The 20,190-nt window shown below is 46.5% G+C and overlaps 1 protein-coding gene across 2 annotated transcripts; it reads left to right on the top strand.

The window, feature by feature from the left end:
* The first annotated feature begins 481 nt into the window (after positions 1-481).
* tmem101 (transmembrane protein 101) lies at positions 482-15,430 on the top strand. Of its 2 annotated transcripts, none has more exons than XM_079531839.1 (5): positions 482-901; positions 5,929-6,109; positions 9,203-9,349; positions 10,632-10,781; positions 14,355-15,430. In XM_079531839.1, the coding sequence occupies exons 1-5, from the start codon at positions 774-776 to the stop codon at positions 14,511-14,513; spliced, it is 765 nt and encodes a 254-aa protein (XP_079387965.1). In that variant the 5' UTR covers positions 482-773; the 3' UTR covers positions 14,514-15,430. The 2 variants fall into 2 exon arrangements, with proteins under 2 accessions (XP_079387965.1, XP_079387966.1); XM_079531840.1 differs by lacking the exon at positions 482-901 and adding an exon at positions 1,440-1,479.
* The last annotated feature ends 4,760 nt before the right edge of the window (positions 15,431-20,190 follow it).

Below are 20,190 nucleotides of genomic sequence, written 5' to 3'. Positions count from 1 at the left end.
TAAGTTGATCTTGGGTCGGAAACAACGTTTGCCCTCTGGCCAATTCTGTTTTGAGCCACTAGATGGCGGTGTGAGCCAGAACTCTGAAACTCAGAAACTGGAATACGGTAGCGGGTAGCCTATGTGCAACAAAACACTATTATTATTATTATTAATAATAATAATAATAACAATAGCCAGGCAGTATTGCTGTAAAAGTTAATAAATAAAGATGTTTGGTGTAATTGGCCAATCACAGCCCACTATTCAACCTGTGTCATAGATTTGTGAACTCGTTTTTACATTATAACCTTTTTATTGTACATGGTTTTCATCTTATTATATATATATATATATATATATATTAGTATCGACGTGCCTTATAATATATTATCTCAGCTTGGCTGGGGGGGGGGGGGGGGGGGGACCACAGCCCGGCCGGACCGGTGACACGAGGACCGGTTGTGTGGTCGGACCGGTGTTGTGAAGGGACCGGAGCGGATGTGTGCAACCTCCAAATGACCCCCCCGTGATATGATGATGTTTTCACAGAGCAAAAAGGGAGGAGATCTAATTATTACTGTAGAATGATAAACACTGTTGAACATTATTAATTATTACTGTAGAATCTAGAATGATATACACTGTTGAACTGCTTTAATTACAACCACCGCAGATTCACTGCTGTAGTTTAAGGTGCTACTTGTTGGAACCGAGGGAATTAATTATAGTTAAGATTTGATCACAGACACACACACACAGACACGCACACACAGACACGCACGCACACAGTGATGGCTCCCAGCAGAAAGGAGCTGCTTCGTTTCCTGTGTCAGTTTGGAGGATTCATTCTGACTCGCTTTGGGTTCTGGAACTGTTTCACCATGCTGATGCTGTTCGCTGAGCGGGCTGACGCCAAGAGGTACTGTACTGTTACTGTACTGTCTGTTACTGTACTGTTTCACCATGCTGTTCGCTGAGCGGGCTGACGCCAAGAGGTACTGTACTGTTACTGTACTGTACTGTTACTGTACTGTCTGTTACTGTACTGTTTCACCATGCTGATGCTGTTCGCTGAGCGGGCTGACGCCAAGAGGTACTGTACTGTTACTGTACTGTCTGTTACTGTACTGTTTCACCATGCTGATGCTGTTCGCTGAGCGGGCTGACGCCAAGAGGTACTGTACTGTTACTGTACTGTCTGTTACTGTACTGTTTCACCATGCTGATGCTGTTCGCTGAGCGGGCTGACGCCAAGAGGTACTGTACTGTTACTGTACTGTCTGTTACTGTACTGTTTCACCATGCTGATGCTGTTCGCTAAGCGGGCTGATGCCAAGAGGTACTGTACTGTACTGTCTGTTACTGTACTGTTTCACCATGCTGATGCTGTTCGCTGAGCGGGCTGACGCCAAGAGGTACTGTACTGTTACTGTACTGTCTGTTACTGTACTGTTTCACCATGCTGATGCTGTTCGCTGAGCGGGCTGACGCCAAGAGGTAGGGGGGGAGACTGTGTCTGTCTGTCTGTCTGTCTGTCTGTCTGTCTGACTGACTGACTGACTGACTGTGTGTGTGTGTGTGTGTGTGTGTGTGAGACTGACAGTGTGTGTCTGTGTCTGTCTGTCTGACTGACTGACTGACTGACTGACTGACTGACTGTGTGTGTGTGTGTGTGTGTACAGCATATTCTGATCCAGTCTTAAAGTCTTTTGAATGAAACACCATTTAATTGTAGTCCTGTTGTAGTCCTGTACTAGTCCTGTTTTAGTCCTGTACTAGTCCTGTTTTAGTTGGTTACCGTATTGTCCAGAATATAAGACCACTCTGATTATAAGACCACCCCCATTTATCAAGACTCATTCGTGGAAAAAAGAACATTGAATGTCAACTAGTCTCAACTAGTCCCAGATTATAATACCACCCTGTTTTATAGAATATTTGCATTGGGGACAAAACCTAGTCTTATATCATTCAGGCCAAATGTTACAGTGATGTAAATTAGAGTTTAAAATGTTGGCCCGAGCCAACTAAATCACTGTTGTTTATTTCAACACTTTTCACATCACTGTCCATTATTTATTTATTCGTCATCTGAGACACGGATTGATTGATTGATTTGAAGATGTTAATATTAACAGATTGTATAATAAGTTCAGTTCAAACCTAGATGTAATTTGCAACTCTAGATTTGTTTTAATAATGGGATGAATCTAGAGTTGCAATTCAATCCCCTCATTGACTCCCCACTCATCCAAATTGCGTTTGTGATCTGCTTGTATTAAACGACGTTAAACTCACCATCATTGCAGCTCTAGGGCAAGCTTGAATCTGCCGAGCTTTATTTTCATAAAAATCCAACGTAGACATGTTGTTATGAGCTACTTTCTGTCAAGAAATTCTGTGCATGTGATTCTTTTTCTAAGTGTTGCAGTTTGGAAGCACTTGTTTTTATTAACGGGTCGCGCTGCTGCCTCCTGCATTATGTGCAAATTCGAAACAGGGCTGTTCAATGACTTACGACGAGTGCTTCCAAACTGCACTTAGAAAAAGAATCACTTACACAGAATTTCTTGACAGAAAGTATCTCATAACATTTCTACGGTGATGTTTTATGAAACAAAAGCTCGGCAGATTGAAAGAGGATAATTCAAGCTTGGCCTAGAGCTGCAATGGTGAGTTTAACGTTGTTTAATACAAGCAGATCGCAAACGCAAATTGGATGAGTGGGGAGTCAATGGAGGGTATTGCAACTCTAGATTCATCCCATTGTAAAAAAAAAGATAGAGTTGTAAATTGTCTAGTCCCTGATTATAATACCACCCTGTTTTATAGAATATTTGCATTGGGGAAAAAACCTAGTCTTATATCATTCAGGCCAAGTGTTACAGTGTTGGTAATACAGGTTTTCAATGTAATGAGTCCCAGGATGCAGGGATGGTCTTTTAGAAATGAGTCCCAGGATGCAGGGATGGTCTTCTAGAAATGAGTCCCAGGATGCATGGATGGTCTTTTAGAAATGAGTCCCAGGATGCAGGGATGGTCTTTTAGAAATGAGTCCCAGGATGCAGGGATGGTCTTTTAGAAATGAGTCCCAGGATGCAGGGATGGTCTTTTAGAAATGAGTCCCAGGATGCAGGGATGGTCTTTTAGAAATGAGTCCTATGATGCAGGGATGGTCTTCTAGAAATGAGTCCTATGATGCAGGGATGGTCTTCTAGAAATGAGTCCCAGGATGCAGGGATGGTCTTTTAGAAATTAGTCCCAGGATGCAGGGATGGTCTTTTAGAAATGAGTCCCAGGATGCAGGGATGGTCTTTTAGAAATGAGTCCCAGGATGCAGGGATGGTCTTCTAGAAATGAGTCCCAGGATGCAGGGATGGTCTTTTAGAAATGAGTCCCAGGATGCAGGGATGGTCTTTTAGAAATGAGTCCCAGGATGCAGGGATGGTCTTTTAGAAATGAGTCCCAGGATGCAGGGATGGTCTTTTAGAAATGAGTCCCAGGATGCAGGGATGGTCTTTTAGAAATGAGTCCCAGGATGCAGGGATGGTCTTTTAGAAATGAGTCCCAGGATGCAGGGATGGTCTTTTAGAAATGAGTCCCAGGATGCAGGGATGGTCTTTTAGAAATGAGTCCCAGGATGCAGGGATGGTCTTTTAGAAATGAGTCCCAGGATGCAGGGATGGTCTTTTAGAAATGAGTCCCAGGATGCAGGGATGGTCTTTTAGAAATGAGTCCCAGGATGCAGGGATGGTCTTTTAGAAATGAGTCCCAGGATGCAGGGATGGTCTTTTAGAAATGAGTCCCAGGATGCAGGGATGGTCTTTTAGAAATGAGTTCCAGGATGCAGGGATGGTCTTCTAGAAAGCCTCTCCAACTGATCCAAAATGCCGCAGCTTCAACCAGCCAAAATTTTCACATGTCTCCCCCCTGCTCCGCTCCCTGCACTGGCTCCCAGTCGCTGCCCGCACAGAATACAAAACTCTGATGCTGGCATTCAAAGCAACCAGAGGTATGGCTCCCCCATATCTTGCAACCATGATTGAACCCTACAAACCCTCCCGCGCACTCAGATCAGCCAACGCAGGAAAGCTGGAAGTACCCTCACTAAAAGCGCCGGGACAACGCTCCACACGTCCCAAACTCTTCTCCCTTCTGGCCCCAAAACTGTGGAATGCACTCCCCGTTGCAGTCAGAACTGCAGCATCACTCCCAATCTTCCGCCGTAGTCTGAAAACCCACCTATCCATCATGGCCCATAGCACTTATCCTACCCCCTTAGATAGCACTTTTTAGACTTAGATAGCATTTGAAACAGACTTATAGCATGTCATGTAGACAGCACAATAATTGCATTGTATGTAGTCATAGCACATCATAGAACATATGTATAGCATAGTATAGTATATATGTATAGTTAATATGTATAGCGTCATTATATAGATATGTTCTAGTTACGTTCTTAGTTTACGCATGTTTCTTGATAAATGCATTTTATATATGTGATGTATTCCCATACTTTTGTTCTTGCCTAATGTAAGTCACTCTGGATTAAGAGCGTCTGCTAAATGCCTAAATTGTAGAAATGAGTCCCAGGGACATTTTATGAGTCCCACTTCAACCACATTAGGAGTCATATGTAGTGCATCCCGTGGATGCAGAGGTTGTTGTGTTAACTGTGTTTTGGGATGCAAAATGCACCCTATTTTAATCTGACTGAGTATTGCTACTTTTACTTCAGTAAAACAAAAATGTGAGTGCTTTTTTTCCACCACTGTTGCTGTATGCAGACATCTGGAACAGTTTGACTTCCAGCCTGTAATTATGAGCATCACTCTGTCATTAATCTGGTGGAGTCAGCCCCGCCCCCACTGGGGGGGGGGGGGGGGGGGGGGAAGAGACAGTGCCGATTCGACTGTGCCGATTTAGTACAAACGGCACCGTCTTATTTACAAGACGAATATATAAACTATTCTATCAATCAATCAATCAATCAAATTGCAGGAAGCCAGACATCCAGGTTTCTGTCTAATAAACTAATCAATCAACCTTTTTACCTCCTTATATGATGGATTTCCTGTTTTTGAGGGGCTTCCGGCTAGCCCCTCCTATATACAGCTTTGAGGGTGCTAGCCCCTCCTATAAACAGCTTTGAGGGGGGCTAGCCCCTCCTATATACAGCTTTGAGGGGGCTAGCCCCTCCTATATACAGCTTTGAGGGGGCCTAGCCCCTCCTATAAACAGCTTTGAGGGGGGCTAGCCCCTCCTATATACAGCTTTGAGGGGCCCTAGCCCCTCCTATATACAGCTTTGAGGGGGGCTAGCCCCTCCTATATACAGCTTTGAGGGGTTCTAGCCCCTCCTATATACAGCTTTTGTCCTGACACGTCTCAATATTTACCATTGACAATGAAAAGAGAAATCAGGTCAAATGTCCGCCAAATATGATGTAAATTTGTGGCGACAGAGCACCCCTCACTTCACATGGGTGTGATTTTTTTTTTAGAAAGTGTATATCTGTTTGTCTCTAAATGTTGTGATGAATTGAACATGGTGGGCTGTGTAGTTATAAACCCATTTCGACCGAGACCGATTCTACAAAATGTCTTCTAAATCCTGTCCTGAATTTCATGTCAAGGACCCCCAAGAATATATGTAATTCGGCCGCCGACCTCCATCTGAAAATATCTTGTTCCAGGGACCCCCCCCCCCAGAAGCAAAGATATGAGTTGAAAACGTTCACTCTGAAAGAATATATATTCAAAGATTTCACAATTCAAAAATAGCAGATCTACAAGCTCGTGCCGCGCTATGAGCTTGTAGATCTGCTATTCTTCAATAGCTAAAGTATAACATAATGCTTAAAACACCAAAAGGGGTTCCCGATCAGAATGGGTTCATAAATACTTCAACCAATCAACCAACCAATCAACCAATTTGTTGCAGGAAGCCAGACATCCAGGTGCCCTACCTGTACGTGGATATGGGCGTGGCCGTGCTGTGCGCCAGCTTCATGTCGTTCGGCGTCAAGCGGCGTTGGTTCGCCCTGGCCTCCGCCGTCCAGCTGGCCCTCAGTACTTACGCCTCCTACGTCTCTGGACAGGTCACCTATGGGGAGTGGCTTAAGGTGAGTCCGTACCTACGCCTCCTACGTCTCTGGACAGGTCACCTATGGGGAGTGGCTTAAGGTGAGTCAGTACCTACGCCTCCTACGTCTCTGGACAGGTCACCTATGGGGAGTGGCTTAAGGTGAGTCCGTACCTACGCCTCCTACGTCTCTGGACAGGTCACCTATGGGGAGTGGCTTAAGGTGAGTCAGTACCTACGCCTCCTACGTCTCTGGACAGGTCACCTTTGGGGAGTGGCTTAAGGTGAGTCAGTACCTACGCCTCCTACGTCTCTGGACAGGTCACCTATGGGGAGTGGCTTAAGGTGAGTCAGTACCTACGCCTCCTACGTCTCTGGACAGGTCACCTATGGGGAGTGGCTTAAGGTGAGTCAGTACCTACGCCTCCTACGTCTCTGGACAGGTCACCTATGGGGAGTGGCTTAAGGTGAGTCCGTACCTACGCCTCCTACGTCTCTGGACAGGTCACCTATGGGGAGTGGCTTAAGGTGAGTCAGTACCTACGCCTCCTACGTCTCTGGACAGGTCACCTATGGGGAGTGGCTTAAGGTGAGTCAGTACCTACGCCTCCTACGTCTCTGGACAGGTCACCTATGGGGAGTGGCTTATGGTGAGTTATGGGGAGTGGCTTAAGGTGAGTTATGGGGTGACCTTAAGGTGAGCGGACACAAAGACATATATATAAAGGCTAGATGGCCCAGTGCATTGTGGGATGTGTAGTTATATGTACTCTACCAGCCCATAGACATGTATAAAGGCTAGATGGCCCCAGTGCATTGTGGGATGTGTAGTTATATGTACTCTACCAGCCCATAGACATGTATAAAGGCTAGATGGCCCAGTGCATTGTGGGATGTGTAGTTCTATGGAAAAACCCTACGTGAGACTACTTTCAGTGACTGTGGCTGAGAAGGTAGAGCAGGTCGTCCAATGATCCGTGGGTCGGTGGTTCGAATCCCGGCTCCTCCTCCTGTCCACATGTCGAAGTGTCCTTGGGCAAGACACTGAACCCTACATTGCCTCCAATGAGTTGGTCGGTGTGAGCTCGCCACCATTGGTGTGTGAATGTGTGAAGTGAGGACGCTGGCGTCGACTGTTCACCGCTTCACCTCCCAATGTATGAATGAATGAACCTTCACCTCCCAATGTATGAATGAATGAACCTTCACCTCCCAATGTATGAATGAATGAACCTTCACCTCCCAATGAATGAATGAATGAACCTTCACCTCCCAATGTATGAATGAATGAACCTTCACCTCCCAATGTATGAATGAATGAACCTTCACCTCCCAATGAATGAATGAATGAACCTTCACCTCCCAATGTATGAATGAATGAACCTTCACCTCCCAATGTATGAATGAATGTACCTTCACCTCCCAATGTATGAATGAATGAACCTTCACCTCCCAATGTATGAATGAATGAACCTTCACCTCCCAATATATGAATGAATGGACCTTCACCTCCCAATGTATGAATGAATGAACCTTCACCTCCCAATGTATCAATGAATGGACCTTCACCTCCCAATGTATCAATGAATGAACCTTCACCTCCCAATGTATCAATGAATGGACCTTCACCTCCCAATGTATCAATGAATGAACCTTCACCTCCCAATGTATGAATGAATGAACCTTCACCTCCCAATGAATGAATGAATGAACCTTCACCTCCCAATGTATGAATGAATGAACCTTCACCTCCCAATGTATGAATGAATGTACCTTCACCTCCCAATGTATGAATGAATGAACCTTCACCTCCCAATGTATGAATGAATGAACCTTCACCTCCCAATATATGAATGAATGTACCTTCACCTCCCAATGTATGAATGAATGGACCTTCACCTCCCAATGTATCAATGAATGGACCTTCACCTCCCAATGTATGAATGAATGAACCTTCACCTCCCAATGTATGAATGAATGAACCTTCACCTCCCAATGAATGAATGAATGAACCTTCACCTCCCAATGTATGAATGAATGAACCTTCACCTCCCAATGTATGAATGAATGAACCTTCACCTCCCAATGAATGAATGAATGAACCTTCACCTCCCAATGTATGAATGAATGAACCTTCACCTCCCAATGTATGAATGAATGTACCTTCACCTCCCAATGTATGAATGAATGAACCTTCACCTCCCAATGTATGAATGAATGAACCTTCACCTCCCAATGTATGAATGAATGTACCTTCACCTCCCAATGTATGAATGAATGAACCTTCACCTCCCAATGTATGAATGAATGAACCTTCACCTCCCAATGTATGAATGAATGGACCTTCACCTCCCAATGTATGAATGAATGGACCTTCACCTCCCAATGTATGAATGAATGGACCTTCACCTCCCAATGTATCAATGAATGGACCTTCACCTCCCAATGTATGAATGAATGAATCGTCACCTCCCAATGTATCAATGAATGAACCTTCACCTCCCAATGTATCAATGAATGAACCTTCACCTCCCAATGTATGAATCAATGAACCTTCACCTCCCAATGTATGAATGAATGAACCTTCACCTCCCAATGTTGAATGAATGAACCTTCACCTCCCAATGTATGAATGAATGAACCTTCACCTCCCAATGTATGAATGAATGAACCTTCACCTCCCAATGTATGAATGAATGGACCTTCACCTCCCAATGTTGAATGAATGAACCTTCACCTCCCAATGTTGAATGAATGAACCTTCACCTCCCAATGTATGAATGAATGAACCTTCACCTCCCAATGTATGAATGAATGAACCTTCACCTCCCAATGTATGAATGAATGAACCTTCACCTCCCAATGTATGAATGAATGAACCATTGTAAAGCGCTTTGAGTAAGCACAGTGCATAGAAAAGTGCTATAAAAATGCAATCCATTATACTGTCTGTCTCTTTCTGATTGGTCCTTGTGGCTGTGTGTGTGTGTGTGTGTGTGTGTGTGTGTGTGTGTGTGTGTGTGTGTGTGTGTGTGTGTGTGTGTGTGTGTGTGTGTGTGTGTGTGTGTGTGTGTGTGTGTGTGTGTGTGTGTGTGTGTGTGTGTGTGTGTGTGTGTGTGTGTGACATCATCAGGTGCGCATGTACTCCCGAGCAGTGGCCATCGTGGGAGGGTTCCTCATCCTGGCTAGCGGAGCGGGCGAGGCCTACAGACAGAAACCCAGGACCAGGTCTCTGCAGAACACTGGGCAGCTGCTGCTGGGGGTCTACCTCATCTGCATGGTAACGACTCTGTGTGTGTGTGTGTGTGTGTGCGTGCTTGCGTGCGTGCGTGCGTGCGTGCGTGTGTTTTGGTGTTTCAACTAAGCATTATGTTATACTTTCGCTATTTAAAAAATAGCAGATCTACAAGCTCAAGCTCAGAGCTAGTAGGTCTGCTATTTTTGAAAAGTTGTGAAAATGTGGCGCAAATCTTTGAATATATATTTCAGAGCGAACATTTTTAACTCAAATATTTGCTTCTGGGGGGGGGGGGGGGGGTCCCTGGAACAACATATTTTGAGATGGGGGGTCTGTGGCCCAATAGAGATAATTCTGGGGGTCCTCGACATGAAAAAGGTTGAGCACAACTGACTTAGAAACATTGGGTTTTTCAGAAAACTATTAGGATTTAGAAGCCTTCAGAAACACAACCCACTGGCCACTAGCCAACATTAATCCATTTAGGCCTGACCTCAAAATAAAAATAAAAGTCTTCTGAAAGAATATATGTTCAATTTTAGCAGACCAAAAATAGCAGACCTACAAGCTCGTAGCGCGCCACTCGGTGGCGCGCTATGAGCTTGTAGATCTGCTATTTTTCACAAGCTAAAGTATAACGTAATGCTTAAAACACCAAAAGGGGTTCCCGTAATAATAATAATAGGCTACGGACAAAATTGGTCATATTATGAAGTGCTCAGCAGAGTCAGCACGGCTCACCACAGAGTCAGCACGGCTCCCTGCAGAGTCAGCACGGCTCACTACAGAGTCAGCACGGCTCACTGCAGAGTCAGCACGGCTCACTGCAGAGTCAGCATGGCTCACTGCAGAGTCAGCATGGCTCACTGCAGAGTCAGCACGGCTCCCTGCAGAGTCAGCACGGCTCACTGCAGAGTCAGCACGGCTCACTGCAGAGTCAGCACGGCTCACTGCAGAGTCAGCAGGGCTCACTGCAGAGTCAGCACGGCTCACTGCAGAGTCAGCACGGCTCACTGCAGAGTCAGCACGGCTCACTGCACTGCTGCCTATCAGCTTATAAAACAGAATAGCTTCCAGCTGACAAAAACTACTTTGTCAGCTGGAATGTCATACTCTATATATATATATATATATATATATATATATATAAGTTAATGTCGTAAACTGTCAACTCAGTGATTATTTGCTCCCAGACATGCTCGGCTGTTTTCCTTTTATTAGCATCGAACTGAACTGTAGTCAAAATCCGACTCTCGAGATATCAACGGTTTGATATCAATAAAAAGGTCTCTCTAAAGCTGCAGTACCTCCTCCCGTCCACCAGGTGTACTCGTTGCAGCACAGCCAGGAGGACCGGCTGGCCTACGTCAACCACATCCCTGGAGGGGAGATGAGCGTCTTCCTGCTGGGGGCGCTGTTCTCCCTGCTGGCGCTCTGCTTTCTGTCTGGGTGCTACGTCCGCCTGGCGGCTCAGGTACGCTCTGCTTCCTGTTTCCTGTCAGGTTGGTACTAGTCTCGCGTAGCCAGACTATTACCTATTCCACAATCTCTGAATGCTATATAGAGTCTGGACCTACAGCCCCATGAGCTTTACCTACAGCCCCATGAGCTGGACCTACAGCCCCATGAGCTGGTCCTACAGCCCCATGAGCTGGTCCTACAGCCCCATGAGCTGGTCCTACAGCCCCATGAGCTGAGTAAGGAATGCTATATAGAGTCTGGACCTACAGCCCCATGAGCTGAGTAAGGAATGCTATATAGAGTCTGGACCTACAGCCCCATGAGCTGAGTAAGGAATGCTCTATAGAGTCTGGACATACAGCCCCATGAACTGAGTAAGGAATGCTCTATAGAGTCTGGACCTACAGCCCCATGAGCTGAGTAAGGAATGCTCTATAGAGTCTGGACATACAGCCCCATGAACTGAGTAAGGAATGCTCTATAGAGTCTGGACCTACAGCCCCATGAGCTGAGTAAGTAATGCTCTATAGAGTCTGGACCTACAGCCCCATGAGCTGGTCCTACAGCCCCATGAGCTGAGTAAGGAATGCTATATAGAGTCTGGACCTACAGCCCCATGAGCTGAGTAACGGAAGTTGCCATTTCCGTTCACAAAAATATATTTTAAAATATCTTTAGGGCAACAAGCTGTTAAAGAGAGCTGGCTCTCATCACCCTCTCCGCCTGAACACTGGTCTACTCCGGTTTGCTAAGCAGTATAGTAGCCCAGTATGTCAGGACTTTCACTGTCTTCTCTTCGTCTCAAAATAGCTGTGCTACAAATCACTAGTAGCTAAGGTGTTCAAAACACCTCTTCAAAAGATAAACCCATTACATGTGGCTTCCGTCCATACATGTACATCTTAGTACTGTATAGCTCCCCTACAGAGCTGTTGTGTGACGTGCGCACAATATTATGTTTTATTAAATATGCCATTAATAACTTATAATATTATACTATAACACCAGTCACACACCATCAAAGCCAGCACGGGAGACTAGCCAACCATTCCTGTACTTGCGGATCGGATCGGGGCGCGCCGTCTTCTTCCCCGCTCGGGGAAAGATAAACACCGGCAGGCTGTCACTAAGAATGAAGTTGTTAAATCAAACTAAACTTACCCCACGGAGTGACAGGAAAAACACAGACAACGGACATACTGTATTATTGGCTACTCAATAACACGGGAGGCCATCGTAGATTACACTGAAGTATAAAAAATAGGTTTATTCAAGTAAAATCAAATTAATTTACAAAATAGTAAAAAGATAGGAGACAGACTCAGTCAGCCTGCAAAATGAACAAGCACAACTCCCTATTCTGGTTATCTGGCTGAGTGGGAGATAAAGCTTAGAGGTGCAAGGAATCATCTTCTGACTGAACAAAGGCACGTTCATACTTTTAACACCTCGGTTCACATAGCGTCATTTTTAGAGCTATGACCCTGTCCAGGCGTGCTCATAGCCAGGGGCACGAGCAAACACGTCCGTGGACACGCATCTGTCCAGCGTGAACACGTAAAGGGTTCCTTCAGTTCATTTCTAGCCAAGGTCAACAGCGTGAACACGTAGAGGGTTCCTTCAGTTCATTTCTAGCCAAGGTCAACAGCGTGAACACGTAGAGGGTTCCTTCAGTTCATTTCTAGCCAAGGTCAACAGCGTGAACACGTAGAGGGTTCCTTCAGTTCATTTCTGGCTAAGGTCAACAGCGTGAACACGTAAAGGGTTCCTTCAGTTCATTTCTAGCCAAGGTCAACAGCGTGAACACGTAGAGGGTTCCTTCAGTTCATTTCTGGCCAAGGTCAACAGCGTGAACACGTAAAGGGTTCCTTCAGTTCATTTCTGGCCAAGGTCAACAGCGTGAACACGTAAAGGGTTCCTTCAGTTCATTTCTGGCCAAGGTCAACAGCGTGAACACGTAGAGGGTTCCTTCAGTTCATTTCTAGCCAAGGTCAACAGCGTGAACACGTAAAGGGTTCCTTCAGTTCATTTCTGGCCAAGGTCAACAGCGTGAACACGTAAAGGGTTCCTTCAGTTCATTTCTAGCCAAGGTCAACAGCGTGAACACGTAAAGGGTTCCTTCAGTTCATTTCTAGCCAAGGTCAACAGCGTGAACGCGTAAAGGGTTCCTTCAGTTCATTTCTAGCCAAGGTCAACAGCGTGAACACGTAAAGGGTTCCTTCAGTTCATTTCTGGCCAAGGTCAACAGCGTGAACACGTAAAGGGTTCCTTCAGTTCATTTCTAGCCAAGGTCAACAGCGTGAACACGTAGAGGGTTCCTTCAGTTCATTTCTAGCCAAGGTCAACAGCGTGAACGCGTAAAGGGTTCCTTCAGTTCATTTCTGGCCAAGGTCAACAGCGTGAACACGTAGAGGGTTCCTTCAGTTCATTTCTAGCCAAGGTCAACAGCGTGAACACGTAGAGGGTTCCTTCAGTTCATTTCTAGCCAAGGTCAACAGCGTGAACACGTAAAGGGTTCCTTCAGTTCATTTCTGGCCAAGGTCAACAGCGTGAACACGTAGAGGGTTCCTTCAGTTCATTTCTAGCCAAGGTCAACAGCGTGAACACGTAAAGGGTTCCTTCAGTTCATTTCTAGCCAAGGTCAACAGCGTGAACACGTAGAGGGTTCCTTCAGTTCATTTCTGGCCAAGGTCAACAGCGTGAACGCGTAAAGGGTTCCTTCAGTTCATTTCTGGCCAAGGTCAACAGCGTGAACACGTAGAGGGTTCCTTCAGTTCATTTCTAGCCAAGGTCAACAGCGTGAACACGTAAAGGGTTCCTTCAGTTCATTTCTAGCCAAGGTCAACAGCGTGAACACGTAGAGGGTTCCTTCAGTTCATTTCTAGCCAAGGTCAACAGCGTGAACACGTAGAGGGTTCCTTCAGTTCATTTCTGGGTTACTTCAGTTCATTACTGCTGCTATAGGAGAAACACAATATACAGCGACTGCAATAATGTAATGAATGCATACAGTTGAAGAAGACTTAACATAGCAGATTTAACCCATCGGCTGCCTTGCAAAAAACACTGTTTCATGAGTATAATACATGTGGGGTCAGAACACATCATTTAAAACAGTATTCCAGTAACACAATAGGTGAACGTCATGTGCATTGTGTCACACAAGCATAACATATGTCCTCGTTGCTGAGACGCTCGGGGGTGGAGATCTTAGGGGCCACATTGGGGCGTCACTGGTTCGCCACTTACGACACAAGCTATATATGCTTTAGATGTTTTCTATTTATATTAGGATAAATTAGCGCGACTGTAATATATATATATATATATATATATATATACACAGGTCCTGGCCACTGCGCTGCCCCTAGTGGTGCTCCTGATAGACGGTAACCTGTGTGTGTGTGTGTGTGTGTGTGTGTGTGTGTGTGTGTGTGTGTGTGTGTGTGTGTGTGTGTGTGTGTGTGTGTGTGTGTGTGTGTGTGTGTGTGTGTGTGTGTGTGTGTGTGTGTGTGTGTGTGTGTGTGTGTGTGTGTGTGTGTGTGTGTGTGTGTGTGTGTGTGTGTGTGTGTGTGTGTGTGTACAGGTCCTGGCCACTCTGCTGCCCCTAGTGGTGCTCCTGATAGACGGTAACCTGGGCTACTGGCACGGCGAGCGGAGGGTGGAGTTCTGGAACCAGATGAAGCTGATTGGTCACAACGTGGGCGTGTTCGGAGCCGCGCTGATCCTCGCCACCGACGGCTGAAGCCACCAATCGGATCGCACCGAACGGCGCCATGGGAGGGGGGTCAAAAGGTCACCGTCCGGGTCGCCCGGGAGCTGTGTGGATTAACCCTTTAAGACCTGGGGAACGTTTTCTAAAACGGCTTCTGAATCCTGACAGTTTTCTGTAAAACCCTCATGTTTCTATATCAGTGGTTCTCAAACTATTGCATGTCAAGGACCCCCAGAATTATCTGTATTTGGCCGCCGACCCCCATCTGACAATATGTTGTTCCAGGGACCCCCATCTGACAATATGTTGTTCCAGGGACCCCCATCTGACAATATGTTGTTCCAGGGACCCCCATCTGACAATATGTTGTTCCAGGGACCCCCATCTGACAATATGTTGTTCCAGGGACCCGCTCCCCCCCCAGAAGCAAAGATTTGAGTTAAAAACGTTTGCTCTGAAAGAATATATATTCAAAGATTTGCACCACATTTTCAAGATTTTTCTAAAAGAAAATAGCAAATCTACCTACTTAGCCTGTTTTCGGTTATTATTTATTTCATTCTTCACAGAAACCCGCCCCCCCCTAATTTTCATAACCGCAATCGATAACGCTTCAATCTGCAATCTCTTCAACTGCTGACAAAATCATCATAATTCTACATTATTGTGTTCAGTGTGTAAGACACACACACACACACACACACACACACACACACACACACACACACAGCGCTATAGTGAGGGTCCTCACGCGCTGTGTGTGTGTGTGTGTGGGGGGGGGGGGGGGGGGCTGGGCAATCTGCCATTTCTACTAAGCAGCAAGCTATACTGTGTATGTTTAAATAATTTCTGTTTATATTAGGATACATTTGTGCGACTGTGAAACGGAAGTGGGGAGGAGGCTCAACTTCTGCTTTATATTTGACTCATGATCAGAGCTTCCGTTGCTCCAGACTGTATGATGGGTTGCTGGTTTGGGGGGACTATGAGGACATGGTTGCTGGTTTGGGGGGGGCTATGAGGACATGGTTGCTGGTTTGGGGGGGACTATGAGGACATGGTTGCTGGTTTGGGGGGGACTATGAGGACATGGTTGCTGGTTTGGGGGGGACTATGAGGACATGGTTGCTGGTTTGGGGGGACTATGAGGACATGGTTGCTGGTTTGGGGGGACTATGAGGACATGGTTGCTGGTTTGGGGGGACTATGAGGACATGGTTGCTGGTTTGGGGGGACTATGAGGACATGGTTGCTGGTTTGGGGGGGACTATGAGGACATGGTTGCTGGTTTGGGGGGGACTATGAGGACATGGTTGCTGGTTTGGGGGGACTATGAGGACATGGTTGCTGGTTTGGGGGGACTATGAGGACATGGTTGCTGGTTTGGGGGGACTATGAGGACATGGTTGCTGGTTTGGGGGGACTATGAGGACATGGTTGCTGGTTTGGGGGGACTATGAGGACATGGTTGCTGGTTTGGGGGGGACTATGAGGACATGGTTGCTGGTTTGGGGGGGACTATGAGGACATGGTTGCTGGTTTGGGGGGGACTATGAGGACATGGTTGCTGGTTTGGGGGGACTATGAGGACATGGTTGCTGGTTTGGGGGGGACTATGAGGACATGGTTGCTGGTTGGGGGGGACTATGAGGACATGGTTGCTGGTTTGGGGGGACTATGAGGACATGGTTGCTGGTTGGGGGGGACTATGAGGACATGGTTGCTGGTTTGGGGGGGACTATGAGGACATGGTTGCTGGTTTGGGGGGGACTATGAGGACATGGTTGCTGGTTTGGGGGGGACTATGAGGACATGGTTGCTGGTTTGGGGGGACTATGAGGACATGGTTGCTGGTTTGGGGGGGACTATGAGGACATGGTTGCTGGTTTGGGGGGGACTATGAGGACATGGTTGCTGGTTTGGGGGGACTATGAGGACATGGTTGCTGGTTTGGGGGGACTATGAGGACATGGTTGCTGGTTTGGGGGGACTATGAGGACATGGTTGCTGGTTTGGGGGGACTATGAGGACATGGTTGCTGGTTTGGGGGGACTATGAGGACATGGTTGCTGGTTTGGGGGGACTATGAGGACATGGTTGCTGGTTTGGGGGGACTATCAGGACATGGTTGCTGGTTTGGGGGGGACTATGAGGACATGGTTGCTGGTTTGGGGGGACTATGAGGACATGGTTGCTGGTTTGGGGGGACTATGAGGACATGGTTGCTGGTTTGGGGGGGACTATGAGGACATGGTTGCTGGTTTGGGGGGACTATGAGGACATGGTTGCTGGTTTGGGGGGACTATGAGGACATGGTTGCTGGTTTGGGGGGACTATGAGGACATGGTTGCTGGTTTGGGGGGACTATGAGGACATGGTTGCTGGTTTGGGGGGACTATGAGGACATGGTTGCTGGTTTGGGGGGACTATGAGGACATGGTTGCTGGTTTGGGGGGGACTATGAGGACATGGTTGCTGGTTTGGGGGGGACTATGAGGACATGGTTGCTGGTTTGGGGGGGACTATGAGGACATGGTTGCTGGTTTGGGGGGGACTATGAGGACATGGTTGCTGGTTTGGGGGGGACTATGAGGACATGGTTGCTGGTTTGGGGGGGACTATGAGGACATGGTTGCTGGTTTGGGGGGACTATGAGGACATGGTTGCTGGTTTGGGGGGGACTATGAGGACATGGTTGCTGGTTTGGGGGGGACTATGAGGACATGGTTGCTGGTTTGGGGGGGACTATGAGGACATGGTTGCTGGTTTGGGGGGACTATGAGGACATGGTTGCTGGTTTGGGGGGACTATGAGGACATGGTTGCTGGTTTGGGGGGACTATGAGGACATGGTTGCTGGTTTGGGGGGACTATGAGGACATGGTTGCTGGTTTGGGGGGGACTATGAGGACATGGTTGCTGGTTTGGGGGGGACTATGAGGACATGGTTGCTGGTTTGGGGGGGACTATGAGGACATGGTTGCTGGTTTGGGGGGGACTGAGGACATGGTTGCTGGTTTGGGGGGGACTATGAGGACATGGTTGCTGGTTTGGGGGAACTATGAGGACATGGTTGCTGGTTTGGGGGGGACTATGAGGACATGGTTGCTGGTTTGGGGGGGACTATGAGGACATGGTTGCTGGTTTGGGGGGACTATGAGGACATGGTTGCTGGTTGGGGGGGACTATAAGGAAATGCTTCCATTGGTTGCTGTTTTTTTATAAATGTATAATTTATATTTATGTTCATGTTTACATGTATTTGTAGTGATGTAGCGCTGCGTCCTCTAACCTGACACTGGGCGTAACGGAATTACATTTCACTTCAGAAAACATTTGGCTTTTCTTTTTTTATGTTTTTGCCCTAAGACAGCCGGCCCCTCCCCCCTCCCAACGAGGGGCTTTCAGACGTGACGTTATGTGGCGGTCAAGTCTATGGACTTTTAACGTTTGTGTTTTAAGCAGAGTGACGTCGGGCTGGACTGACTGTCCTCTGTGTTTTAAGCAGTGACGTCGGGCTGGACTGACTGTCCTCTGTGTTTTAAGCAGTGACGTCGGGCTGGACTGACTGTCCTCTGTGGGAATCCATCCACTTTAGGCCCGGTCCTAAAACGCCGGGTCGGTTAACCCATTTCTACCTGAACTCCATTCTACAAAATGTCTTCTAAAACCTCATGTTTCTGTCAGTGGTGCTCAACCTTTTTCATGTCAAGGATCCCTAGAATTATCTGTATTTGGCCGCCGACCCCCCTCTGAAAATATGTAATTCCAGGGACCCCCCCCCCCAAGAAGCAAAGATTTGAGTTAAAAAAACGTTCGCTCTGAAATAATTTACATTCAATGATTTGCGCCACGTGTTCACGTTTTAAAAAAAATAGCAGACCTACAAGTTCATAGCGCGCCACTCGGTGCCGTGCTATGAACTTGTAGATCTGCTATTTTTTAATAGCTAAATTATAAACTAATCATGCTATAAAACACAAAAAGGGTCGGGTGGTGTTTGGGCAGAACTTGGGAGACGTCACTGCTGTCGGCACCAGCTTCAAACGGAACAGATTATTATAAAAAGAATGTGGGGTCGGATCAGGCCCCGGTCGGGTTCGGGCTTTTGAGATTTGAGAACTCTTTAGTCCCACTGGCTCACTTCACACGAGTGAAGTCGTTTGATTCTGTATTTACAGATTTGATACACATTTTATAAGTCGCCGCCCCATCCTCTGTACACGTGTATTTTATAAGTCGCCGCCCCACCCTCTGTACACGTGTATTTTATAAGTCGCCGCCCCACCCTCTGTACACGTGTATTTTATAAGTCGCCGCCCCACCCTCTGTACACGTGAATGGAATGCAATAACACACAACAAAGAGCCAGAGTAGATGTTAGAGCTGCTGTAAGCAATAATATGTCAACATTTTAATGACTTTGTTTTTTATTTATTGTTTTGGTATCCACTATCCAGACACTGGCAGACAGCCAGCAGGGGGGGGGGGGGGTATTCAGACAGCCAGTAATGAGTAAAACGCTCCCAAAAATAATGTAGTCTCTGTGACACTTCTAGGGGCCACAATCTGCATTCAAAGATGTTCCTAGAAGCTTTTGTCATTGGTCGGAAAGAACAAACCCGTCGAAATGACTGCAGATTGCGCCCCCTAGATGTGTCACAGAGACTACATTTTTTTTACCTATTGCTGGCTGTCTGGATACCAATACAAATAAAAAGGCCATTAAAATGTGGACATATTATTGCTTATAGCAGCTTTAATAAAGTGAGTGTTTTAAAGTGAAATATAAATGTAAATTGGCGTAAAATAAGTTTACCTTATTCGTTGTTGTCAAGTGTTTTTTTTTTACAATTTTATGTCAGGATGAAATAAAGGGATGTTTGTAATTAAATGTATTGTGTTTTGTATTAATCACCGAAAATCAATAGCCTAAAAATAATATAAATTGTATTTCCAAGTTTTTCATTACAGTAGGCCTTAAGTATTCCAGTACTCAATAACATGTAGGCCACTTCAATTAGTTACTGCCCTACACATCCCATGGTGCCTAACATGATGGTGTGAAAAGGCTGATGCTGACCAGATGGGTGGACAATCTGTCACCCCAGGAGGACCAGCTGAGGAGATGGGTGGACCCTCTTCTCTTCTGTCCCCCCAGGAGGACCAGCTGAGGAGATGGGTGGACAATCTGTCACCCCAGGAGGACCAGCTGAGGAGATGGGTGGACCCTCTTCTCTTCTGTCCCCCCAGGAGGACCAGCTGAGGAGATGGGTGGACCCTCTTCTCTTCTGTCCCCCCAGGAGGACCAGCTGAGGAGATGGGTGGACCCTCTTCTCTTCTGTCACCCCAGGAGGACCAGCTGAGGAGATGGGTGGACCCTCTTCTCTTCTGTCCCCCCAGGAGGACCTGCTGAGGAGATGGGTGGACAATCTTCTCTATTCTGATGTGGAGGAACGTGTGGGACTGGACGATCTGTCCGGGAACACAGTCCTACATGAAAGGATTAGAAGATTAAGAGCAGCATAAAAAAATAACAAGATGATGTTCAAAGTGTATTCATCAAACTAAAAACCCTGATTCCTATTTTCCATTTATGCCTCAATTTCAACTATTTATTTAACATTCTTATCATTTTAGGGTGGTGTATTTATATGTGTATGTGCTGTATGTCAGACCTTCAGTATGTCCTATACCTTCTGTATGTC

This window comes from Electrona antarctica (genome assembly GCF_951216825.1).
Source record: "Electrona antarctica genome assembly, contig: scaffold_54, whole genome shotgun sequence".
In the NCBI taxonomy this organism is placed as follows: domain Eukaryota; kingdom Metazoa; phylum Chordata; class Actinopteri; order Myctophiformes; family Myctophidae; genus Electrona; species Electrona antarctica.
The sequence above is the reverse complement of the archived record's forward strand: the minus strand, read 5'-3'. Positions and strand labels throughout refer to the sequence as shown.